The sequence below is a fragment of the Sceloporus occidentalis genome, unplaced genomic scaffold (assembly GCF_023333645.1).
Source record: "Sceloporus occidentalis isolate IW3139 unplaced genomic scaffold, rSceOcc1.0.p SCAF_1, whole genome shotgun sequence".
Classification (NCBI taxonomy): Eukaryota; Metazoa; Chordata; class Lepidosauria; order Squamata; family Phrynosomatidae; genus Sceloporus; species Sceloporus occidentalis.
In genome coordinates, this window is record NW_028316981.1 from 75,561,296 (window position 1) to 75,586,360 (window position 25,065).

Sequence of the window (25,065 nt, forward strand, 5' to 3'; positions counted from 1 at the left end):
TTTATCAAACCATTTCCTGTATTGCTATGTACTGTATATACATTATCCTACTTGAGAGTATGTATTTTCCCTGGAAAATGATTAACCATCCATTATGAAGCCAAGCCCTCCCTCCAGTCCATCTGCCTTGGTCCAGGCCTTGGAGGTAAAGAGGAACTGCTGGACCTCTTACCCTTTCCCTCCACCACTCCCTTCTCCTTCTGTGTCATGTCTTTTTAGATTGTAAGCCCGAGGGCAGGGAACCATCTAACTAAAAAGATTGCATGTACAGCACTGTGTAAATTTACAGCTCTTCATAAATAAAGGTTAATAATAATAATAATAATAATAATAATAACAACTCTATGGAGTGTGAGGCCCTTGAGTGGTTTGAAAGTACTTTTGCTACCCTTAGAAGACAGACACCCTTTAATACTGTATGTTCCAGACTGAGCTCTAAAAAACTGTTTCTAAAAAAATCCACCAAGTTAGGTACCCCCCCCCCCCCCACACAACTCTCACTGCTGGTAGGTGTGTATAGCAAGCAATAGCAAGTACACTTCTATACTGCTTATCAGTGCACTTAAGCACTCCCTAAGCGTAGTTTTTTGTGGTTTTTTTGGGCTATGTGGCCATGTTTTAGGAGAGTTTCTTCTTGATGTTTCTTCTTCTCCTAGAACATGGCCACATAGACCGAAAAACCCACAAAAAACTATGGATGCCAGCCATGAAAGCCTTCAACTCCCTAAGCGGTTTACAAAGTGTAAGCTAATTGCCCCCAGCAATCTGGGTACTCATTTTAGCCACCTTGGAAGGATGCAAGCCTGAGTCGAGCTTGAGTCCTTTTGCTGGTATTGAACTCACAACCTTATGGTTTGTGAGTGAGTGGCTGTAGTAAAGGAATTTAACCACTGCACCACCAAGGCTCCTTAAGCCAATGAATCCCACAATATATTTCTTGTGAAAATTCAGTAAATATGCTATGCCATTCAAAGTTAGAGTTGTCTTGCTAATGGCTAATAGCCATTCCAATTCCTCACCAATCTTTGCAACAATTTTATTACTGGTTTTAAAATGTTCTCTCCCTCTATCTTTTTAAAAAGTTCTTTAATTTCTTTAAAAGTGATCATTCTGCACAAAGCAATAATGAGGAGATGTGACTAACTGCTGTTCTCACCTTTGACTTACTGGCAGTTATATGTATGAAGTTGTAAATCTGGATTCAACATGTGACTGCGGAATCTGCTATGACCATTAAGAATGATACATTTGTCTTCTTACAAAATTGAAAACATCCTACCCAGTTCCTTGACTGCCACATGCTAGCTTATACAATGATTATTTGACAAGGAAAATATAACTACCAAGCTGATAGAGCTTGTGGGCTCTGAAAACAGACAGGAAAAAAAAGTTATAATCTAATCCCATTTTCCAGACAAGAAGCATTCTTACCTGGCTGCCAGGGAGCAATGTGTGCTGATACAAAGAGAACCTGTCTTTTGCAGCTTCCTCTGATGTTGGGCTAATGGGCTTGGGATCGGATAAGGATCTCTGTATGGTTTTGATGGGGCGAGGGAGGGTCTGCTGGCGCTGAGTGGAGTCGGCCATGAAGTGCTTCTGTGGGGTCACATGGGCCTTGTTGAGCCTTTCACTGGTTGTGAAGGATGACTCCAGCAGCCGATGTGGGGAGAGGGGAGAGACTGGGGAGTAGAGCACTTGGGGTGACTTGGGAGGTTGACGCGACACCAGTTGAGACAAGGAATCTGTAGGCAGATGGGACTGGTAGCCAATTTCAAGGGGGTCAGGCTTTTTCTTCACCAGTGCTTGCTGACGGACTGAATGGGGATCCAGGGGTCCAGTGCTTACAATCTGGAGGTTGGAGGAGTAAGGCGTAATTGTTGTAGGCACAGTGAGTTGAGGAACTACAATGCCTGGCTGGGGCTGTACCTCCGGCTCTGTCTGGCAGGCCAGGCTTTCTCCTCGGTAAGTCTTCTCAGGGGCAGAAATGTATTTCACAATCTCCACCTTGGGGTCAGGGGTGGTAATGTGGATGGAAGGGGACACCCTGTGTAGCTGGTCGGGCTCCGTCTGGACCGAGCAGTCACTGATGGTTTGGATTGCTATGCTGGCCATACCTTTGGTGGACAAGTCTTGCTTGCTTTCTGCACTCGAGTCAGAGTGCCGGGAGAAGCGGGAGCGTCGACGTCGTACAGGTTGTTCCCACTCACCATTGTCTTCCTCATCCGTCTGAACGCTGCAGTCTGTGCTGCGTCGTGTACGGCGGCGGCGGGTTGCATAAAGACGCTCCTCGCCATCCTCCTCATCAGTCTGGACGCTGCTGTCCGTGATCTTCTTCACAATGTATGGCTCATGGCCAGACTCCTTATCATAGGCATCCCGGAGGCGTGGCATGGAGTTCCTCTTCTTTATCCCTCGACTGGTTTCCCACTGTTCTTCCGTCTGCAGGGACATTTCAGAGGCTGAGTTGGTGAGAGGCCTCTGGAGTCCTGGATAGCGGGGCTGTGCCTGTCCATCTTGGGCTGGGGCTGCAGTCGCTATGAAGGCTTGGTTTAAGGGTGGCCAGTACTGTCCATTCTGAGCTAGGGTCCTTTGCATTTCTATTGGTATCTCAGAGGAGGGCTGGGAAGTCATCCTTCCTGTGGGATCACATACCGGAGGAGGGAAAGCGCTCTTTTGCCTCTTCTGCTCTTCCAACTGCTGCTGCAGCTGTTGCTGCAGTTGCTGGATCTGCTCCAACTGCAAGCGCTGCTGGGCCAGTTGCTCCCGCTGCAAGGCAAACTGGGCGTGGCGTTCTTCCTGCTGCTGTTGCAGGACCTGATGTTTTATGGACTGCAACTCCTGGATTTCCCTATGCATCAGAAGTTGCTCCTTCTCTCTGTGTCTCTGCAGCTCCACACGTTCTCTCTCCAGCTCTTCGTGCAGCCTCATCTGTCTCAGTTTTTCCAGCTCTACTCTTTCCCTCTCCATCTGGAGGATATGCTCTTGCTGCTTTCTCAGCCTCTCTTCTTCCTTCTCTTTTTCTTCCTTTTCTGTGGCTCCTTTGCTCACAACACTGACCTGTGGGGCTTCTGCTTGCTGCTTCTGGGTTGGAATTTGTGGTGGGGGTGGTGGGGGTTGCTGCTGCTGCTGGCTGATGGTACTCTGTGCCACAGAAGTTGCTGCAGGTACCTCCTCTCGTGTGCCAGTCCCCATCTGCTCTGGCCTATGATAGCCAACAGCAGTGGAAGCTGAGGGCTTGGAAGCTGCCACTGTGCTTACACTACTGGCAGCAGTGCTGGCAGCAGTAGTGCTAACAGGCTTTCCCAAATACATTGGTGTCTCCATCATAGATGATGTGGGAACTGCTGGAAGCCTGCTGGGCACTGGGTACCTGTACAGGCTCTGGGCTGGAAGGGGCATCCTTGGTGTAACTAGAGGCACTCTTGTCAGGCTAGCCAGAGGGACAGCTGTGATACCACCTGGACCGTAGGGTCTATATAGGCCTCGGAGCATGGGTCGCAGTACAGAGGCTGGCTGGGTGGTGATGGGCAGAGTTGATGCTATTGGTGTGTTGATGGTGGAATAAATCATGCCATCAGCAGCTCGCACAGTGGCTGTGGAAGGGAGTGCTTGCCTCACAGCTCCAAGTCTGGTGAAATTGTACTGGGCTAGGTTTCCAAAGCCTGGTCGAGTTTCTGGAAAATTGGGGTTGTACATCATGTTTGCTTTCATGGCACCTTGTTGAGCTGAAATGCTACCAGTCCCACCTGGCCCAGCACCAAGTGCCCCATGTCCATACTGGAGAAGATCTGGGCTGTTTGTATGTCTACCCCCATACTGGTCCATGGAGTTGAGTGCTGCACACATCCGGCTGATCTCTCGTGCTGTAGTAGCACTATAATGAGCCAGGCTGGCTTCCTGGAAATTTGCCATGTCCCCTCTTGGTGAATATCTGTAATCAGAGTAGATATTTGAGGCTGAGCTGTACCTTCGCATTGGGAATGAATGACTTAGCAAATCACTGGGCTGTCGGAGGTCAGAGAAAGAGCCATACTGCAATCCATGTCCCATGTAACCTCCCTCAGTAAAGCTGTGGCTGTAAGAAGGTTTCATGGTTGTCAAATCCACAGCAGAATCCCCAGCAAGTGAATGGAAGGGCTGTTCCCCTTTAACAGAATAATAGTTCAGACCCATTTCAGAAAGGTTTGTATCTGACATGGATGAATACAGTCTCCCAAACAGGCCATGGGGATAGAACCTGTGCTCTTCATAAGGATTAGGGCCTGGTGCTGATTGTTCTCTGTAAGGATATGCATCTGAGGCCTCCTGTTCTCTCCTTCCATAGTATGGGCCACTGGGTTTGCCTGAGTGAGCTGGATCCCCAACATTTTTCTCTGGGACCTTGGAAGAAGGGTTAAAAGCCCCAGTGCAGCTTCCTGCAAATGGAAATTTGTACACTACATCACAGCATGCCACTTGGCTTTCAGGCTTCATCCCTGTGAGATCCAGAGCATTGGAAGGAGGCTCCTCTTTTATCACTTTTGTGACAGGGCCTGCTGCTATATCCTCCATTTGCACCATCATCACCTGGGATTTCTTACTTGCGAGGGTGACTGGAGGTGCTGGAGTTTTCATTTCCACTGGGATCCCTCTGTAAACCTCTGCACTTTGATCCTGAGGAAACTGTCTGGGAATGGCACTGATAATACTTTGTGCATTAGTGGTCTGAGTGATCAGAGTATCTTTTTTCATTAAGGATGTCATCTGGTTGGGTAAATTATACCGGGCAAACTTTGCTGGCTGCGGACCTGCAACTTCTGGCCGGCCCACAGATGCAGCCATGCCACCACCACTCGTACCTCCTCTGAAGGTGCCGGTTTGGATTGCTTGTTCCACCTGTTTAATTTGTGTTAGACAGACTGGGCTTCCTGTCCCTTGACCAAAGTCCATCCTGTTCTGAAAAGGGTCTCCATAGACTGCAGGCTGCTTGGGTTGAGAGACAAGCATGGAAGATGCAACTGTTATGCTGACTGTGGTGGCTGTGCTTATGATCGCATGGGGCTGTTCCTGGGCATTAAGATTGATAATTAAGGGTTGGATGGCTGTGGACTGCCGACCTGATGACTGGTCCATAGTGAGACAGTATTTTCTGCTCTCAGTAGCTAGAGATGTGAGATCCATGCCCTGGTCTGTTATGATGATTGGGGCTGACTTTATTACAGTTCTCAAGTCTACAATATTACTCCCAGGTGGCCTGGGTCCAGGTTCTACTCTGGATGTCCCGGGTACTGATGATATTCTACACAAAGAAATGTTCTCTGCAGGCAGGGTTCCCCAGCTGTATGCACCAGGAAAGCTGTCAGCAGCAGCAGGGCTTTGAGCTTTCTGCATTGCAGCAGTATAAGCAGAGGCTCTTTCTAGCACTGATTGTGCCTTTGTGTAAGTGGACTGCAGCTGTTCTTGCTGGAGTTGTGCTGCACTGATTACTGTCTGACTGTAACTGTGCACTGTTTGCTGGCGGCCTGGCTGAGTTGGCGATGAGGCTGGTGAAATGGAGGAACCTGAACCAATTGGCTTGGTTTGAATAGCTGCATCAGATGCTAAAGTGATGACCATAAAGGGGGCTTCTTGTGAAGACTGTTGTCTGGCAAGGCGAGGGGAACTTGATCGATGAGGGGTTTGTGTTCCTTGAGCTACCATTGGAGAAGATGTTGATACTGCAATAGTAGTTGGGACATCATAGGAGATAATTGTGCTATGTGTTTGAGTGGAAAACTCTGCTGTTGACTTAGCTCCCACACCTGAACTGGGTGGCATCCCAGCCCTTGGAGAATGGGTGGGACTTTGAGTAGGAGAAGAAGGGGAAAGTGGTGGGCTGGAGCTTTTAAAGAAAGAATACATTTTAGGTGTTGACATGGATACATTTGTCTTGCTCTCAGCCATGCTCTGGAGTTTCTCTCTTGCTGAAGCCCCACTGATCTCTGCCATGCTCTTGATCCTGGAAATGTTTTCTGTTTGAGAGCCATAATTTGCTGTCACTTTTGTTTGACTATAACTTCGGCTGGTGGAGGACACAGATGGTGCGTCAGAACCACTAAGAGCAGTTGGAGTACTGTAGATCCGTGGTGCACTTGCTGGACTAGAAACAACAGTGGTAATTGTGCTAGAGCCCTTTGTGTATGAATAAGGTGTTGCTACACTCTTTGAAACTGAGCTAGGTACAGCGGCTGAGCCATGAAGTTTTGAGTGGTCCTGGTTCTCTTTTGCAAAATGTTGAGTGACTCTTACATCAGGGATTATTCTGCTTGTGGTGCTTTCAGTGGAGGAAAAGGAGACAGGAGCAGACAGCTGTGTAGGACTTGTCCCAGGAGTGAGCGGGCCACTTTCATAAGCACTCTCTGCATTCAGAAACTGCTTCTCTTGATATGGGTCTTCCCTCCCTTTCTTCTTTACTTCCTGCTCAAGAGTCAGATCCAGAGAAGAGGACTGATGCATCCTGGAGATATTCTGTGACGTCTGAAGGATTTCTTCATAAACTGCCCCAGATTTAGAAAGCTCATTTTGGTAATCAGCTTGAGAAGAATCTAAATTCCTATTATCATAGCCATAATCATCTATATACTGGTATTCAAAATTATTTTGGCTTTCTGAACTACGATAGCCTACTTGCTGGAAGGTGCTGCTATAGGAGACACTTTGTTGGGTAGGTTGCTGCTTTTGGAACATTTCTGCCTTCCGCATCATCTCTTCATAAGCTTCTTCTGCACTCTTCAAAGGTTTGCTGGAGGGATAAGCAGAGCTAGCATTTTTTTCTGTTGGAGAATAGAGGGACATAAATGTTGGAAGATTGTATTCACTGCCAGATTTGTATAGCTTGGAGGCAATGACATCAAACCCCTCTGCTTCTGAGTCAATGGAGGGCGAGTATTCTGAACAGGAAGACCTGTGCAGCTCCTCCATCTCTGCAGCCTGCCTAAGCTCCTCAGTGGGTGAAGCATCTTCAATAGGAGACAGATTGCTGGGTGGTGTTTTGGACCTCTCTCTCCTCCTCTGAGCCCTCAGTTCTTCTTTGTCTCGTTTTGTTTTGCGTGCGGTGCTTCGGATGCGCTGCTGCTCCACTTCTCGCATTTTCTCCTGCTCTCGTAAGAGCTCCTCCTCCTCTCGCAGCTCCTCTTCTTCAGAAGAATCTTCTATGGTGGGTAGCAAAGGCCCATGGGAGCGATGCCGGGCTTTCCTCTGCTGCTTAACTTCTTCCAGCCTCTGCCTGCGGCTGGGGCTGCTGTCACTGTCCTCCTCCAGGGAAGAGATGGAGGTGGGAGAGGTGCCTGATGTGTAGCTGGGTGTTGTTGCTGGCAAGGTGGAGGAATATTCCCCTCTTGATCTGTCTTCTGGGGATCCTGTCAGACTCTCCATCTCCAGTTCAGGTTCTCTGTCTAGGCTGATGTCTGTCTCCTGGCTGATCTCCATGTCTCTGCCATAGTTGTTGGTGCTGTTTAACTCAATGGTCTTGAAGCGCCGCAACCCTCCCTGAGAGGCAGTAATGTCATCACCCTCGGTGCTTTCAAGCTCTTTTCTTTCCTCTTCATATATACTGCCAGAGCTGTGAGGTAGGCGCCTCTTGGATGAAGTAGCTTCTCTGCTTTTTTCAGAGTCAGGTTTGTGTCCATTTTTTGCAACACTGTATTTTTTACGGTCATATTCTTCCTCCTCCTCCTCCTCCTCCTCCAGGTTATCTTCTTCTGCACTCATCTCTAGGAGCTGCCTTCTCATAAACTCTTCATCAGTCATCTCAGGTTCCTTGACCTTTTGCCCGGTTGGCAAGGGGGAGAACCCTCCTTCACTGCTGTCTTCCACATAGTCATGGCGTAACTTGCTGCCAAATTCATCTGAAGACTCCATGCTCTCCCTCTGGTCTCTCTGGTTTTCCCATTCTATAGAGTCTTCATCTTCTTCCATGATGTCTTCTAGCTCTTCATCAGAATCAAAGGCTTCTGGAGTGATAGAAAGAGATCGGGGCCTCTGCCTCTGTCTTTGCTCCTCACGTAACTCATGGTATGATTTCCCCCTGTCAGCTGGCTCTTGGCTCAAGCCCTTTGATTCTAGTAGAGGACGCATACTACTTTCCAGTTTAGTGAGTTCAGAAGGACTTGGGGGGCTGGGCTCTGCAATTCCTGTTTCATTTAGCTGTTCCACTTCTTGCTGCACTAAGCCTGTGATTTCACTCTGGGAGCTAGAGATCCCATCAGATGAGTAGCCAGTGTCACTCAAGCTTTGGGGACTACGGGACAGGTCTGAGGGATAAGGCTTACTGGATTCCTACAAGAGAGAGAGAGAGAGAGAGAGAGAGAGAGAGAGAGAGAAGGGAAAATCCATTAGATTCCAAATCATTTTCTTGCACAGATTTACAGCAAACCCACAGCAGCAATTAACTTGGACATTCCCAGAAGGGCTTAAAATTCCCAGCAAGATTAGCTGCCATATGCCAAGAAATGGAAGTGTCACCTGCAACTGTAATAATCATTTTATAACTCATGTGGGAATAGATCCTAGCTTGAAGGGATATAAACAAATAATTTCTTCTTATTTCCATCCTATCCTATCCCTTGCTGATCAGATGACAAAAACATAATCAAAGATTTCAAGGGTTAGGGATTTGTTTTATGAACTTGCAAACTGACATAGGAGATGTTAGTTAAACGTGTTGCACTGCTAGGTTCATACCAGCAAAACAAGAAGAGGAACAAATCCCTTCCCGACCAATTTATACTTGCATTTACAGATCAATAAAGAAGTAGATCTTATGATGCAGAACAGTTCTTTTGGCAGTGCTTTTGTTTTGAGGAATATTACCTTTTCCTAGCACCGAAATGAAAATATTTTATTCCTGGGAAAATGTGATTTCCTCCTGCTCTGTGGTGGTAAATCAGTTTTTCTGGTTGATTGTTCTGATAGTAGTTTGTTATTCAAGGTAGATTCCATATACTTGGGAAAAAAACTTGTCATTCTATCTTACACCATGTATCTTTTCCCTTTAAAAATGAATGTATGTTTGTGTGTAGCTTAGAGCTCCAATGGTGACACTGCTGTTAAGTGTCACTTACACTATCACTAGTGACAAGTCCTATTTTCAACAAGTTCCTAGGAACACACAAAACATTTGTGAAATCCAAACAGCTAGCTCTGCAATTTTGTAAATCTGTGTTATCTGCTTTCAAGCCAAAGGCTGAGATTTACAGCATCTTACTGGTTGGTTCCTTCCTTTTTAAAAAGGGCCATCTGGTTTGCCCAAGGCTGGTAAGCTCCAAAGTTGTGTGCTCAAGCCATTTTCATAGCCTGAAGTCTAGAGAAAATACAGCTCTTGTCTTTGCAATGAAACGGAACAACACCCTTGAAATCCAACCAGCCTGAAAAGTCAAGCATTGAAAATCACTACTCTGTCTGAAAATTTTTACAAGGACTGGCTAACTTAAAAAAACAATAATCCCACATCTCCTTGTGAATGGCCTGTTACTTCAAGCAGTAACATTTTGATATGCACAGAGATATTACTTCTGGATAGAGGGAGGTGAAAGTGGGGAGCCATGGAAGTGGAAATTGGGTGATGCGAATTCCATGCAGACATCACCCAGGCCAGGCAGCTTGCAATGTATCATCAGAGCCTGGTGTAAGCAGTATGAATGTTCTTCAGGCGAAACACCAGAGTAATTTGGAAATGCTAATTTGGAGATTCCCCCCTCCTTCACAAACACAAAAGCAATTGTACTTAATACAGAATGTGGCTGTTGTACATATTTGGCAAAAGCTACTATAAGAGCAATCATGGTCTGAGAAGCCTAGTTGTTGTTAACTGTCCTGAAGTCAACTCCAACTTATGGTGACCCCATGAATGAGACATGGCCAAGACACTGTATCCTCAACTGCTTTGCTCAGGTTCTGTAGGCTAAGGGCCATGGCCTCTGATTGAGTCTATCCACCTGGCACGCAGCCTTCCTCACTTTCTACTGCCCTCTATCTTTCCTAACATTATTGTCTTTTCTAGTGAATCCTGCCTTCCCTCCGGTCCATCTGCCTTGGTCCAGGCCTCAGAGGGAGAGAAGAATGCTGGACCTGATCCCTTCCCCCCCTCACCATTTCCTTCTCCTTTTGTGTCATGACTTTTAGATAGTAAACCTGAGGGCAGGGAACCGTCTATTATCCCCTCTGTTGTAAACCGCTCGGATTCCCAGTGATTGGGTGGTATATAAAACCTATTATTATTATTATTATTATTATTATTATTATTATTATTATCATCATGATGTGGTCAAAATACGAGGGCCCCAATTTAGTCATCTTGGCTTCCAAGGAGCGTTCCAACCTGATCTTTTCTAGAAGCCCAGAGAGTGAGGGGGTGTTTTCTTCATGCTGTGATAGGGAAAAGGTTGAATATATTAATTCCTGCATTACAGATGCCAAGACTGAATGACAAAATAACAGTGAGGGTGAAAATGCCAGCAGATGGGGGCGGGGGGAGACAAGGAAGAGGAACCACTTTATGGAGCTTAGGCTCAGGCAATTCTGTAGAGAAAACCAAATAGACAGCGACTCAAATAAAAGTTTGTTTTTAACTAATCCTCCAGTCAAGAAATTGGCAGTAGGATGGTTCTGCATAATTTGGAGGTCCCACAGAGCCCATATCAAACAGGTGCTGAGTGCCAACTGTGGTAATAGTTACTACCAACTGGCAGTTTGGCAGAAAGAAAGGCCCTACGGCTACAATAAAATGTAAGCATTCAATAAGCATTTAGAAAACTTTTAAAAAAATCCTCAACAACCTTCTTCTTCAACAGCCAAGATGTGAGCAATCCTGGGAGGCAAGTGCATGTGTCTCTCTCTGTGTGTGTGTGTATGAGAAAGAATGAGTAAGTGAGAGACCAAGTGAGCATGGTTAAAAATGCACCCTGTTGCTGAATGCCATGAAGTTTTCTTCAACATCTAGAGCAGTTGGCTCATTCACTGAATTTTATGGGGTGGGAGGGGGGGGGATCAGATGGCGGCATCCTCCACTGTTTTTTTACCGCTTCTTCCATTTTTAACCTTTACCACAGAAAATCCATTAAGAAAAAAAGGTGGGACTACTATATAGTGCTTGCAGGAGAAGCCCCCTGTCTGGAAATTCATTCATTTTTTCTTGCTCACTGCAAAAGGCTGTTTTTCTCTGGAGTGTCTCATCATTAGGTTCATACAGTGCAGATGGCACCTAATGCTCCACCTTGTTTGACTCACACTTTCACTCTTTCCAGCTAAACTCTGCTAGCTCCTGACAATCCTTATCATTACCCAATAGTAGAAGCTATGAACATGTACATGATACTGTAATCATAGATGTACACTTTATTCAAAGGTAGCCTACTTGAATCCTGCTAGTATTTGTTGGATAAAAACCAGTTTTCCAAAGCAGCTTTTAAAACAAAACAAAAGTGCCAAAAACATCACTGGGTTACAACTAAACATCTGTGAATGTTTCATGCAGTTTGGTCTCAAAACTATAATGTCATTACAGCTGGATCATGAAGAAGAAAAGAAACCCAAGTCTTGAATCACTATCCATAAGCAAATCAGGTTTTGATCAGTGATGAAACTCAGTGGCTATATGTTTACACGTAGTTAACTAACAGGAGTCACTGCCTCAGAAGACTCTCTAAAATATTAAACAAACATAGGAAGGATAGATCTATGAAATACCTTGGGACCAAACAACCTACAGGGTTCCTTTCTTTCTATCTATCATTTTTTTTGTAGAAGTCAACCTAGGTGCAAGGATCTTCCAGAAAGTCCTCTCTTTCTGCCCTGTCAATGTCTGACATGTACTTGGCATGAACTACTAAAGCAGTGATTCCCAAACTTTGGTCCTCCAGGTCTTTTGGACTTCAACTCCCAGAAGTCTCAGCCAGCTTGGCCAACAGTCTGGAATTCTGGGACCTGAAATCCAAAACATCTGGAGGACCAAAGTTTGGGGTCCACTGTACTAGAGGAATGGTCTTCTCAGTGTTTGTTTCCAGCTTTCGCACTTCCTACTGAGAAAGACTCTCCACATTTCACGACACTAGCACAAACCTACTCAGCAGATTTCTATGCCAATGGTGTAATGAAACCTTTTAGTCTATGTTTTAGTCTATATTTAAAGGAGCTATCCAATGTCCTGAACCAATTGTAAGGATAGAGATCACACCTGGGATAGATCTTTTAACATCTAGAATAAAATTCTGAATAGATTAAATGCTCCAGTGACATGGAAGCCACTAGCCACCCCTGAATCTATTACTGACTTGGCATGACGTAATTCTATTACTCCCCAGCCATACCCTGGTGGTGAACAACAAGCCATGAAGCAGCCTTGCACCTTGACTTTATCATGATGAGTCAAGTCCTTTGCCTGAACAAGCCTGAGATTCCTATTAACCTTTCCACTGGAAACCATGGCAGAGAAAACAATTTTAAAAACATCTCTGAAATTGGGGAAAAGATTGGTCTTCATTCTTTACTGTCTGGCTTGAATGAGCCAGCAGGGGTTTCGTTGACTGATCTGCCACTACATCCATCTAACACCCCCTTCCCCCCGGTAACACTCTGAGGATAGTTTTCCAAATCACTGATCATTAACAAGAGTCTCACATACAGGGAGAGTACACACACAAGTATGAAGTGCTGGGACTGAACAAGAAACAACACTCAATGTTCCACTTGCAAGCTTCCCAGATGCATCTGGCTGGGCTTTCTTTGATACATGATTTGGCAGGACTCTTGGTCTGATTCAGCTAGCATTTGGATTAAAAAGGATTTTAACAACAGGATTTACATAAAATACTTCCCTCTAGTACTGTGGCTACAAGCTACTTTGTGCTGAGAAATATTAATTATTTGTTCACCATTCATCTACTAAGAAGAGAAACTGACAACAAATTCCATATATTTTTGACAATAGCACATCCTCAATTGAGAGTTATCTCCATTCAATTCCTAGGAGCAAGAATGAAAACACGTTTTGTTTATTTTTGAGACTACTGTATCTGCAATCCAGAGTTGTGCTAGCAGAACTTTTCCCCCTTTGGTAATAACCTCAAATGCTACATTGAAATGTTAGTAATTTTGAAATCTCAGAATGTATTTTTTAAAAAGGCAAGCAGTATGACCTATAGCAGGGGTTGGCAACCCTCGGTCCGCGGGCCGCATGCGGCCCGGCGAGGCCAGGGGACCGGCCCGAGCCTGGTCCTGCCGCTGATTGCCAAAGGCCCCGCGCCGGCGGCAATCGACGGCAGGACTGGGCCTCTCGCATGAGAGGCCAAAGAACACAAACCCTCATGCAAGAGGCCAAAGGTATCTCGCGCGAGCACGCGGGGTCTTTGGGGGGCCACTGGCCTCTTGCGCGAGAGGTCAAAGGCCCTGCGCCCTCACGCGAGATGCCAAAGGTCCCTTGTGCGAGCGCACAGGGCCTTTGGGGGGCCGCTGGCCTCCCTCCTTCTTGGCCTCCGCAGGGCCGGAAAAGAGGAGGAGGCCTCCAGCACTGGCGGCCCCTGCTGGCTCTTTCCCAGCCTCTGATGGGGCTTGGGCCCCGTCAAAGGCTGGGAAAGAGGGGGAGGCCGCCAGCGCTGGCGGCCCCCACTGGCTCTTTCCAGGCTTGTAAGAGCCCCACTGCGGTCACCGGAGCCCTCCAGCAGGGCTCCAGGGGCCGCAGCAGGCCTATAAGAGGCCATGCAGCCCCAGGCCTCCCTCCGGAGAGAGAGATCTGGGGCTGCAAAGGCCATGGAGGAGCCCAGGACAGCGGCATGCCCAAGCCCTTCCCTTCGGCCGAAAGGGCCCCTTGGAGCCTTTTCGGCCGAAAGGAAGAGCCGAAGGGAAGGGCCTGGGATGAGTGCCCAAGCCCTTCCCTTTGGCCTCCCTTCCCTTCAGCCGAAAGGGCCCCTTGGATCCCGTTCGGCCAAAGGAAGGGACCGAGGAGGAGAGGGCGGGCACACACTTCCTCCTCCGTGCGGGGCTTCGGCAGACCTGAGGTGTTCTTCGGAGGACACCTCAGGCCTGGCAAAGCCCCGAGGAAAGGAGCAGGGGCCGCCAGCCTCCTCCTCCTCCCCGCGGGGCTTCAGTAGACCTCAGGTGTCCTTCGGAGGACACCTCAGGCCTGGCAAAGCCCCGAGGAAAGGAGCAGGGGCTGCGCGCCTGTTGCTCCTGCCCCTCACGGGCCCTTACTGGTCCGCAGCTGTCTCTGAGAGGCAGCTGGTGGCCAAGGAAGGGCAGGAGGAGCAGGCACGCTCTTGTCACCCCCTCTCCCAATCCCCCCCCCCACTTCTAGCTGTCTCTCAGACAGCTGGAGGTCAGGAAAGGGAACAGAGAAAGCACCGCCCCCAGAGGGTGGAAGCCCTGCCCTGGCATGCGGCTCCGCCCCTGGAGGGTGGAAGCTCCACCCTCGGCATGCGGCCCCACCCCTGGAGGGTGGAAGCTCCTCCCCCGGCTTCAGCCCCCCAGTTGTCTGAGGGACAGCAACCCGGCCCCCAGCTCAAAAAGGTTGCCTACCCCTGACCTATAGTAAACTTGCACTTTCCTTAGTAAATGTAGCCCCCCTCTGACTGCCAGCTGAAATCCATTATACAACTGGCTTCTTCTAGGATCTCAGATTAGCAATCTACTTGCATATTGTGCACGGTTGTAGCCAATGGAAAGTTCCTTACCTCCTGCTCTCTGCTTTTCTGAGAATCAGATATGATCGTGCTCTCTTTGATATCTCCTTCTGGTTTTGTGGCCACAGTTTTCCCCTTTGGCAATTGACTTTCAGAAGCTTTTAGAGGTTCTTCATGTAGTTTGGGCAGTGGCTTTCCTTCTGATGGAGCAGGAGGCTTTTTTTCTTGGACAGTGATTGCTAATTTGCTTTGTTCTGAAGTCCTGAGATGTGAAAGGTGCCTGTCTTGAGGAGCAGATGGTTCAGGTTGATGGGGTGTTACAAGTGGAGGAGCTCCTCTCTGCTGCTGACCAGTTCCTCCAGGTTGGTGTCGGGGAGATCCAGTTGGCTGTTGCTTTGGAGCAGGCAGTGGCATTGGAGCAGGGTCTCCTAGGCTTCCTTCTAGCAGCCTCTGAGTTTGGCAGTTCAAACACAGCCATTCGTTTTTCTGAAAAATAATCAGCAACCATCAATATGATATCTAAAATGTTTTATTGAAACTCAAATTTCATTCAAAAATTAGCATAAAGACTCATTTTGTAGGGAATGTCACATAGTGCCTTCACTTCTTGTTAAACATGACTATTTTAATCTTTTAAAACAATGCACAAGGAAAGTAAGCAGTTTAAAAACGTTAGTCTTGTGGACTACAGCTCCCTGAAGCCCCACGTGATCCTCTAATGGATACATGATGCTTTAATGGATAATAGTATGCTTATAGCCAATCTTAGGTATATTTACATAGAAGACAGTCCCATGGCCTTAAGCAGAATTATTGCTAGCAATTTTATACTTAACAATAAGCCTTTGGAATACAAGAAGCTGACTTATTGCTGAGGATCTCACTAGATAATATGTGTAACATGTTTTTGAAGAAGTATCCTCCCCATGAAAAAATATGTTTGTCACAATAAGTGATTTTCCTCACCATGCATCTTACATATAATCTGCCTTGTTTTGTTATTTGTCATTGGAAAGTAAACATGGACATAATATGTAAATTTGATTGCTGAGACAAGTATCTTTGGGAAAATCCCATTGTTGGAGGGGAACGTATTCTCCTTAATATATAGCTTGATCTGAGACAGTCTTTTGGTCTACCTAGCTCTCACTATTGTCTACTTGAAGCAGTTCTTCAGAGTTTCAGGCTAGAGGTTTTCCCAGTCTTATTTTGAGTTGCTGGAAGATAAATATCCCACTGAGCCATGGATCTGTCTTAGATCTTGATTTAAATTTTTATCTCAGCCATAGATTTATCTATTTTGATGCCTTAGGCAAGTTTCTATGTATCACTCTCACCTCATCAAATGTAAAATGGGATTAATAGCGATTAGTCTTCCAAGACTACTGTCAAGACAAGCAAGGATTATGATTTTTTACAATAATAATAATAATAATAATAATAATAATACTAGTAACAATTATGACTGAAATGGAATATCAAATATTCAATGTTTCTCTTTGGCTGAATACAAAAAAGGATTTAATTTCTTTTTAAAAAAAAGAACAGTTATTTAGGGCAGCTGTTTCTTCAGCCTACGACCATGATTTAAACTGTTTTAAATCAACACACTTAAATGGTGTGCCTAATATATTTTTGACTTCTGAACTGAGTGTGGGCCAACCAGAAGTACAGGCAGCAATCACTGGTTTATATTAAAGCTCTGTGGGATACACTACCAGTCTTGAATAAAGTATGCATTCCTCTCGCATTGTGATGATTCACTATGGGCTTATTCAGAAAGGAAAAAAAATTCTCTGGAATTATTGAGACTTTCCAGTTGTTTTTGTTTTGATTTTACCTGTATATTCATGGTTTTGGCATCCAGACTCTTTCCTGAAATGTCCTAGGTTTCCCTCACTCCCTATCCCCTTTCTCCTTCCCCGCCCACTGATCATGTGTCATATCTAGACTCAAGCAACATCCCAGAAATGAAAAGTCCTTGGTAATGCTGAGAGCTTCCCGGGAATACTTTCAAGATAAGAAAAATGTAGATCCCCAAAACAAAACTAGGAGTTCCAGAGACTTTTTTCTGGTCTGGAGAGGCTTTAAGTTGGAACATGAATGACACTGGATTGTAAAGCAAGTGGCTCCTGTGTGCTTTTAAAAAATAAAGAGAAAGAAAAAACTACTTTGGAAACAAGCAAAGATATAATGTAGAAAAGATGTCTACATGACTCACAGAATAAAAATATTTACAACACAACGAACTAAAAGTTTTGGGGCAACTGAAACTGTTTTAGTTGGAACATGCTTTCATGGACTGCAAACCACTTCATCAGATGTAAAAAGCCTAGTCTACAAAAGGTCATGTCAAACTTCTTGAAGCCACTACACTTTTTTTTTGTTTTGCTGTCACAAAGTAACATGGATACCTCCCTGCCCCATAAATACTACAACAAAATCTTAGGATTTTTTTAAAAAAAATCAAAGTATCAGCTTTCTTGCATGGTATTTAGGATACTATCCTATGCTCAATTTGTGGCGGCTAGAGAGCTGTAGTATCCATGTAAGTATCCATGCCAGCAGATCTTGGAAATATGGCACCACTAGGTGCTTTATGATAGCTCAACATCAGAGAAATGTTGGCATAACATTACATCACAAGTTCTGTTCAATATAGGGCCAATTCATATGTAAACCCTGCAGCATGACTCCTTTTCCCACTTGGATTAGTCCCATTGCACTGCCGATATTTTAATCTGAAAAGCATGTTGGATGTTTCTACAGCAGAACCATTAGCCTGTGGATAAGTGGAATGCTGGCACGGGAACATTCATGAGAGCTGTTTACCACATGTGCCTCCTAGCTTTATAGCAAAGCCTGGAAAGCTTGCTCTTTTTTTCTTACTTGCAATACAACTTCCGGAATCTCCCAATCAGCCTGGGCAGTGGCTATGCTGCCTGGGGTTTTATGGAGCTACAATCCACCAACATAATAACTCCTAAGATCTTGTAGGAAAACTGTGGCAAAGTAGCAACCACACCACAGAGAAAATGTGCACATGACGTTGTCAGTAGAACATATTTCAAAATATGTTCGAGACTGTGCTGTGAAAAGTGTGAATGAATTTAAAAAAATGTTTCAGCATTTCATAACTCTTTTAATGTCAGTATTTATATTGCAACCATTATTGTTCTCATTAAAAGGTGGTTGTAGAACCAAAAATCCACTGATTTTTTTTTAACAAGGTCAACTCCAAAGTGCATGTCAACATTTCCTCAGCACTAAGCACGACCGCAATGGCAGAAAAGATAGCCATGTGAAAACAGCCCTTTTTTCCTCAAGTGCAGAAGCTTAAACTGATGAAGTTCCACCTAATATATTTCTAAGGAAAACATAATACTGTATATAAAGGATAATTGTATTAATAATGAAACATAGGAAGGAGTGACACTTAATAATAATAATAATAATAATAATAATAATAATAATAATAAAATTTATTTATATCCTGCCTTTCTACAAAATGCAATCAGGGCAGCACTTCAATACCCTAACATTACATAAAATTATTTGTGTGTTTCTTTTTGCTAAAGATGCCAATTCAAATACACCAGCAGTTTTACTTTGATCCATCCTAATTTTATATGCAATGCTTAGTCACTTTAGCACCGTTAATGGTATTCACTCATTCGGCTCATAATGGCTCCCTTGTGTGCAGTGCGTCTGCTGCACATATAACAGCAGAAATTCTTCTCTTGTTCTTTTATTTTTAGCTCTGCAACTCACAGGCTAAACTGTATTTACTGAGAGATGATTGTCTATAATGAGGGCTCTTTAAGATTGCTGGATGGGCTACAGCAGGGAGGGAGAACAGAAAAGATACCTCCCCTTCCACACATACACATTAATATGCACATACTTTTCAACCCTTAATATTTAAAATGACCAATACAATTTTTATATGCTTCATATTTGACTTCACATCAGCCCAACTGGCACACTACATAAAGGAGCATCCAGTAACACTAGCTATGACATCCTTCTGGCTTCTAGTGGTTCTGCTCCCATTTGAAAAGAGAGTTCCAGAAAGTTATGCTGCCAACTCCTGCTCTATACCATGGCGCTTAGGCAGGGTTACAATTTGTCTTTTATTCCTTTCAGCAACTCTATGAAACCCCTGAGTAAGGTCATCCAGGGAAATGAAGTGAGGTGTGAGCTGTATGCTGATGGTAAAGCTCTATTTCTTTTTTTCCCATGAGAAACAGTGGAAATACCAAACACAGTGGGCCCTTGGTATCCACTGGCATTTGTTAAAGAGCCTCCTGTGGATACTGAAATCTGTGGATGTTCAAGTCCCATTAAATACAATGGACAGAAAAACAGTGACTTTTACATAAAATAGAAAAATCAAGGTTTGCTTTTTGGAATTTATATATTTTTGAATATTTTCAAGTCATGGATGGTTGAATTTGTGGATCAAGAATCCATGGATATGGGGGAATTACAGTAGATAGTTTGGGTCATTAATGAACTGAGTAAGGGTCAGGAAGCACAAACTCAACCTAGACAAAACAGAGGTGCCTCTTAGTCAGTGGTCCATCTGACCAAGGAGTTGCAAATGATTTTTATCCATTTAGTTGCAGCAAGTATTAGGCTCAACTTGGCAACTGGGTACAATCTCTCTCTACCTTCACTTGTCCATTCTGAAAGAGACTAAGGCCTGATCCAGACCCGCACTTTGCGCTGGCCTGAACACGTAGTAGGGTCGCCCAGGGTGGAGCAACCGTATGCCCCGCAACCCTACTACGTGGTGGCGGCGTAGCAATACACAGACACCACCATTGTGATGTAAGTGCCACATGTCATCCACACGTCACTGCACGTCTCTTACGTGGCTGCGATGTCACACAAAGAACCCAAAAAATCTGGGCTCTTTTTGCTGCACAGTGGCGGTACGCCATCTGGGAGCTGTGCCATCCCTGAGGAGCAAAAACGGGTGCTGGTAGACCGCCGTTTCTTGGTTGTCTGTCCCACGCCTAAGATGATTATGCCTACAGTGACATCACTATGTAGCCATTTGGATATGACTGTAGATGGATCCATCTTGTCCTTAATCAGAAGGGAAGGGGATGTGTGGGGAACCAGACTGACATACACTACTATTTTGTTGAATTATTTCAGCAGCTGTCATTGCCAGACAGCATGGTGAAGAAAAGAAGCAGTGGCCTGACTGCCACAACAAGAGATTCATGTTTCTGTTCCAAGACATCCAGCATTTAGAATAAAGGAATGCCTCTGTCTTAAGTGAAGTCTCCAAGTCTTACTGGCAATATGGTGCAACTAGATCAAGATTCTCACAAGTTGATTCTCCTTTGGCCACAGTATCCAAGCTAGAGTGGATCCAGGTGATTTTATCCACAAAGTGCTCTGTAACTCTTCACAATGGGCTGCTGAGTGATTTATATACTGTTCTTGTGGGCAGAATATAAAGGGTCCCTAACCACGTGCAATAGCTCTACTGGGTGCATGCAATGGTGGCAGTGAAGAAGGATTTCCAAAGAGCTCTAGCCTGTGTTCAGTAGGACTTGCTCTGAGTCTTCTGCCACTGCCACTCTAGTCTCTGTCCCACTCATTTAGCCACCACCAGCTCACTAGTGAAGCAGGGTGCTCACTTGGCTTCACTCCATGAGAGGAGATGCTTATGAGAAATGGTCTCCACCCTGGTCATTTCCTTGTTCTAGAGATCAGCCAAGGCTTTGACAGGATCACCTGCCAAGGCAACAGAAAACTCCCAAGAGCCATCAGGAATCCATCAAGATCTGTAACCCCCCCCCCCCCCCCCCCCGCAGAAGCTCTGAGTTCAAGCTAGTCTAAAATCCAGAAAGTAGTGATTTGTCCATGACAATGGGACTATAGAAAATTCCTCCACATCCAGATCACCATCATCCTGCCCCACACAGATGCCAACACAGAACATTAGATCCAGAGTGTGTCCTGCAGTCAAACACTGTACTGGACTTGGGAAATGTAGTATTCCAGAAGTGTTGGATGGCAATTCCCTTCATCCCCATCTATTATTCATACTGTCTGGGGGCTGAACACATTTCCCCTCCATTGAAGGGTTGCTGTACCATCAGTTTGTTCATACTGAAAAAGATAGCAATTGGCTTGTGTCTTTTTATGACTTTTTTTTCTTGTCATAGAATGTAGACATGGTTTTCTGACTTAAACGGCATTCAGAACATTTTAAATATTCTTATAAGTACAAAAAATTATGGATGAAACCATGCACTGACACCCCTGAGATTTTGTGACAAATGTGTTGGGAATATAAAGCAAACCATTTTCTGCCATCACCCTGTTGTGTGGGAAGGTAACTGCACAGTTAAAATGATGAAACAATCATTCTAAAATTCCTTCTGTATTCATTCTCCTCGGGGACTATAATTAATGTAACCAGCTGTTCTCTTTATTCAGGTCAGTGCAAAGGCTCAGCTCATATATTCCAATGCAGACCCCCCTCCAAAAATAAAAAGGTGGGAGGAGGGAACCTGGGGAACAAGAAGAAGATGGACTCTCTGTATGGATGCTCATATTAAATAAGTGAAATAAATACAAACAAAACAAGATGTTAGGGGGGAAACCACAGCTCTCAGCATGTAAGTAATAACTTCAGAAAGTAGACTGATATCCATGAAATCTCATACTAAAAAAAATAGGTTAACTTTAAATGTGCTGCTAGATTCCCCCAACCTTTTTAAACTTCAGATGTGCTTAACAATTCATCTGGATGAAAGCAGCATGGGAAAATATGTATTTCCCTAACTTCCCACCTCCCTCCAATTTTCTAATGTACAGGAGAGTAGGTGCACTAACAGGACAAATGCAAAGAAACAGGCTCAGTTAATGAAAATGGCTGGTGTAGTGTAGTGGTTTGAACACTGGACTAGGATGCTGAGAGATGAGGGTTCAAATCCCCACTTGGCCATGGAAACCTGCTGGGGTGACCCTGGGCAACTCACTCTCTTTCATCCTAAGAGAAAGGCAAAGCAAACCCCCTTTGAATAAATCTTACCAAGAAGACCTCACAGGCACGTAACAGCAAGGGCAGATTGAAGGAGAAGGAGGTGGAGAGAGGTTATGCCCAGAAAGAAAACTCCACTCATATTGAACCCTGTGGCTTTCATTCCATTTGTTGCTCAAAGGTGAAATCTTTTGAGTAACAAACAAACAAACAAACAAACCACACAAGTGGAAATGCTGCAGATTGTTTCAGCTCCTTGTGTTAACTATTTGCAGGATTTCTCCCTTACTCCATTTCTTTCTCTCCGCTAGCCTTGTTACACCATTATCAACAAGGCCTTTTGCTTTAACAAGAAGAAGTAAGGCTGTACCAGGTCTTCCTTAAGACACTCCACACATTGTGTTGGATGTAGCCATGTTGCTGCAATACAAAACAGTAAAAATTAATCCAAAGCAAGGAAAGATCTTTGGCAGATCCTGCCTTCAAAACCAGTCACTAAATCACCTCATTCCTGTTGAATTATCAGCAGACATTTCTATTTGGCTTCTGATGTTTTTTAAAATGCCAGACTGTAGGTTTTAACTCCCTTATTTTTGGTTTCAATACTCTGGTTTTTTTATTCTGTTATTACTTAAATTGTGTTTTGCTTTTTCTTATGATTCTATGAGATAGTGACGCCTTTGCTTTGCTTTCTTCGTGCGTGTGCACATTGTTTTGTAAAGTGCCTTCAGGGTTCTAGGGTCTAAAAAGTGGAACAGAAATGTCTTTATAAATAATGTAAATTTCATACCATGTTAACTTTCACAACCTCACTTGCCAAAATGACTTAAATGGGGTTCACAAGACTGACAGTACTATAGGGATTACAGGGAGTGATACATAGCGATATGCTGACAAGCCTATAATCCTTTGTTATTTGAGTATAAAGGTTGCTCTACTACATGCCAATATTTATTTTGATCTTATGGCTTGAACTGAGCTTTCCCAGTAGAGATAAAATGAATATCAATGAAATAATATCCAAAGAAGGCACAAAGGTGAAATTATAGTAAATGCCAAAATGTGCAAAATTTTCAAATTTTAAAAATGACATATGGATGGCAAAATTTCACCACGAAAAATGTGTATAGTTGAATTTTAAAATCAAAATGTGAAAATAAAATTTAAACACTCCCTGCTTTGATTGACTACATGAAGTTAATAGTAAATGTTTTAAGTTTTAAAAAGCTGTCAAATACTGGCAAATATTTGACTGCTATTGCATAGCAGCTGTCACTGTCAAAGACTACCTGCTATATGTCAAATATAGTTTAAAACTGACAATTATTGCATGTCAACTGTCAGATACTGACAAATGCTGGCTGCTGTAACAGAAGCTTTATATGTGAAATACTGACACTTCCCATCAAATACGCACAAATTATGTAGCGAATATTATTGATCAAAATTCACAGTGAAAGGTTTTTGAAGGCAACTTCATTTCAGCTCTGTGATTTGTACTACAGTGATAACACACATACAGCCCACCACATCTTAAAATGCTTCATTCAAGGAGGGGGTATGGAATCTTTATATTAAAGAATAATATGCCTCTGAATTGCACTTATCATCAATTGTCTCCTAGGAAATGTGAGGCTCTGTGTCATATTAATACAATCCTAACTTAAAGATGCATCAGCTATAGGGGCCTTATGGCAGTGGATCTTCTGTCTCCTGCTCATTTCAGTGATCTTGCAACAGAATAGTCAGACAGCAGAACTTGTCTGTTAACTAAAATCTACCAGAAGAAGAACCAAAAAATAAAAAAAATACAAGAAAGTGAAGGAAGAAGAGCAGCATTGTATTATGTCACATCCAAGCTTCCCCCAGATCAGGGACAGAGCCCAAATGTCAGCGCAAAGTTAGACCAAAATGAAATAAATAAATAAATAAAATCAATAAAAATGATGACATAAATAATGTTTTTAAAATTAATATATTTATATTCTGTCCTATATTCAAAAGTTTCAGGACACCGTATAATGAAATTAATTTAAACAATTTAAAACAATTTATAATTTAAAACAGTAAAAAAACTCAAAGTCTAAAATATAATAAACTATATAACAATTTAAAACAAGTAAGAACCATCTACATATACAGACTGGATAAAATCAATCGACCCTAAGACATCTTTTAACTTGGTGCAGAAATGAATGCAAACTTGGCACTAATTGGGCCTCTAAGGGGAGGGGACTCTACAATCCAAGTGCCATAGTGGAGAAGGCTGTCCCATATCTTCAAATCCCAAGAGTGGGACACAAAGGAAAGACCTCCAGCAGAACTTGAGTGGGTATCCATAGGAGAGGCACTACTTTTAAGTACTGAGGTCCCACTCAATTTACATAATTGAATACTTTCACCCAGCATCTTGAATTCTGACCAGAAGAATATTGGCAGCCAACACAATTTCTTTGAGATCAGTATTATATGATTTCTGTACAATATTCTGCATAAGGTAGTCATAAATATTTTTCAATATACCTAGGCAGGTAGTGATTGATTCAGCATAACTTCAGGTGGTCCAGTGAGAGTTCAGTGGGCCCATGGCCACATTGGCTAGCTAGGGTTGCCAGTCAGAAAATCACATAATACCTGCACATCTGCTATCTACTGGACTCATCATGAGCTGAAATTCTCACAGGTCACTTGTCCTAAGAACCAATAAAGTGTAGAGAACTCTAAGGAATAAATTGTGCCCAGATTTTCCTTAATTCGTTTAGATTTTCTTAGATCCCAGATTGCCAAGAAAGTAGAGTGCAGGGAAATTAAAACCTGGAAGCCTGTAATTGCAGTTCTTGGTGCTCCAGGATGACCAAACTGAATCATATATGTGCTACAAAGCAAATTATACTGACACTTGGAAATTAAATGATCTCAAATAACTAGAGAGGAAACCACAGCTTGCTTAACTGCAAGAATAAAATCATAGAATCATAGAATTATAGAATCACAGAGTTGGAAGAGAGCACAAGGACCATCCAGTCCAACCCCCTGCCATGCAGGAACTCTCAATCAAAGCATCCCTGACAGATGGCAATCTAGCCTCTGCTTAAAGACCTCCAAGGAAGGAGACTCCACTACACTCCGAGGGAGTTTGTTCCACTGTCAAACAGCCATTACTGCCAGGAAGTTCCTCCTAATGTTGAGGTGAAATCTCTTTTCCTGGAGCCTGCATCCATTGCTCTGGGTCCTAGTCTCTGGAGCAGCAGAAAACAAGCTTGCTCCTTCCTCAATATGACATCCCTTCAAGTATTTAAAAGGGGCTATCATATAAATTCTTAATCTTCTCTTCTCCAGGCTAAACATACCCAGCTCCCTAAGGTGTTCCTCATAGGCATGGTTTACAGACCCTTCACCATTTTCGTCGCCCTCCTTTGGACACAC

At 44.0% G+C, this 25,065-nt stretch overlaps 1 protein-coding gene across 2 annotated transcripts in view; it reads right to left on the minus strand.

Annotated features, from left to right (window-relative positions):
- BSN (bassoon presynaptic cytomatrix protein) overlaps nt 1-25,065 on the minus strand; it is a 274,395-nt gene that overhangs the window by 34,368 nt on the left and 214,962 nt on the right. For both annotated transcript variants that reach the window (XM_089525741.1, XM_089525751.1), the window contains 2 exons: nt 14,682-15,116; nt 1,432-8,295 (listed from right to left, as the gene is read on the minus strand). In XM_089525741.1, coding sequence (XP_089381867.1) covers nt 1,432-8,295; nt 14,682-15,116 — 7,299 coding nt within the window. The remainder of the gene's footprint in view (nt 1-1,431; nt 8,296-14,681; nt 15,117-25,065) is intronic.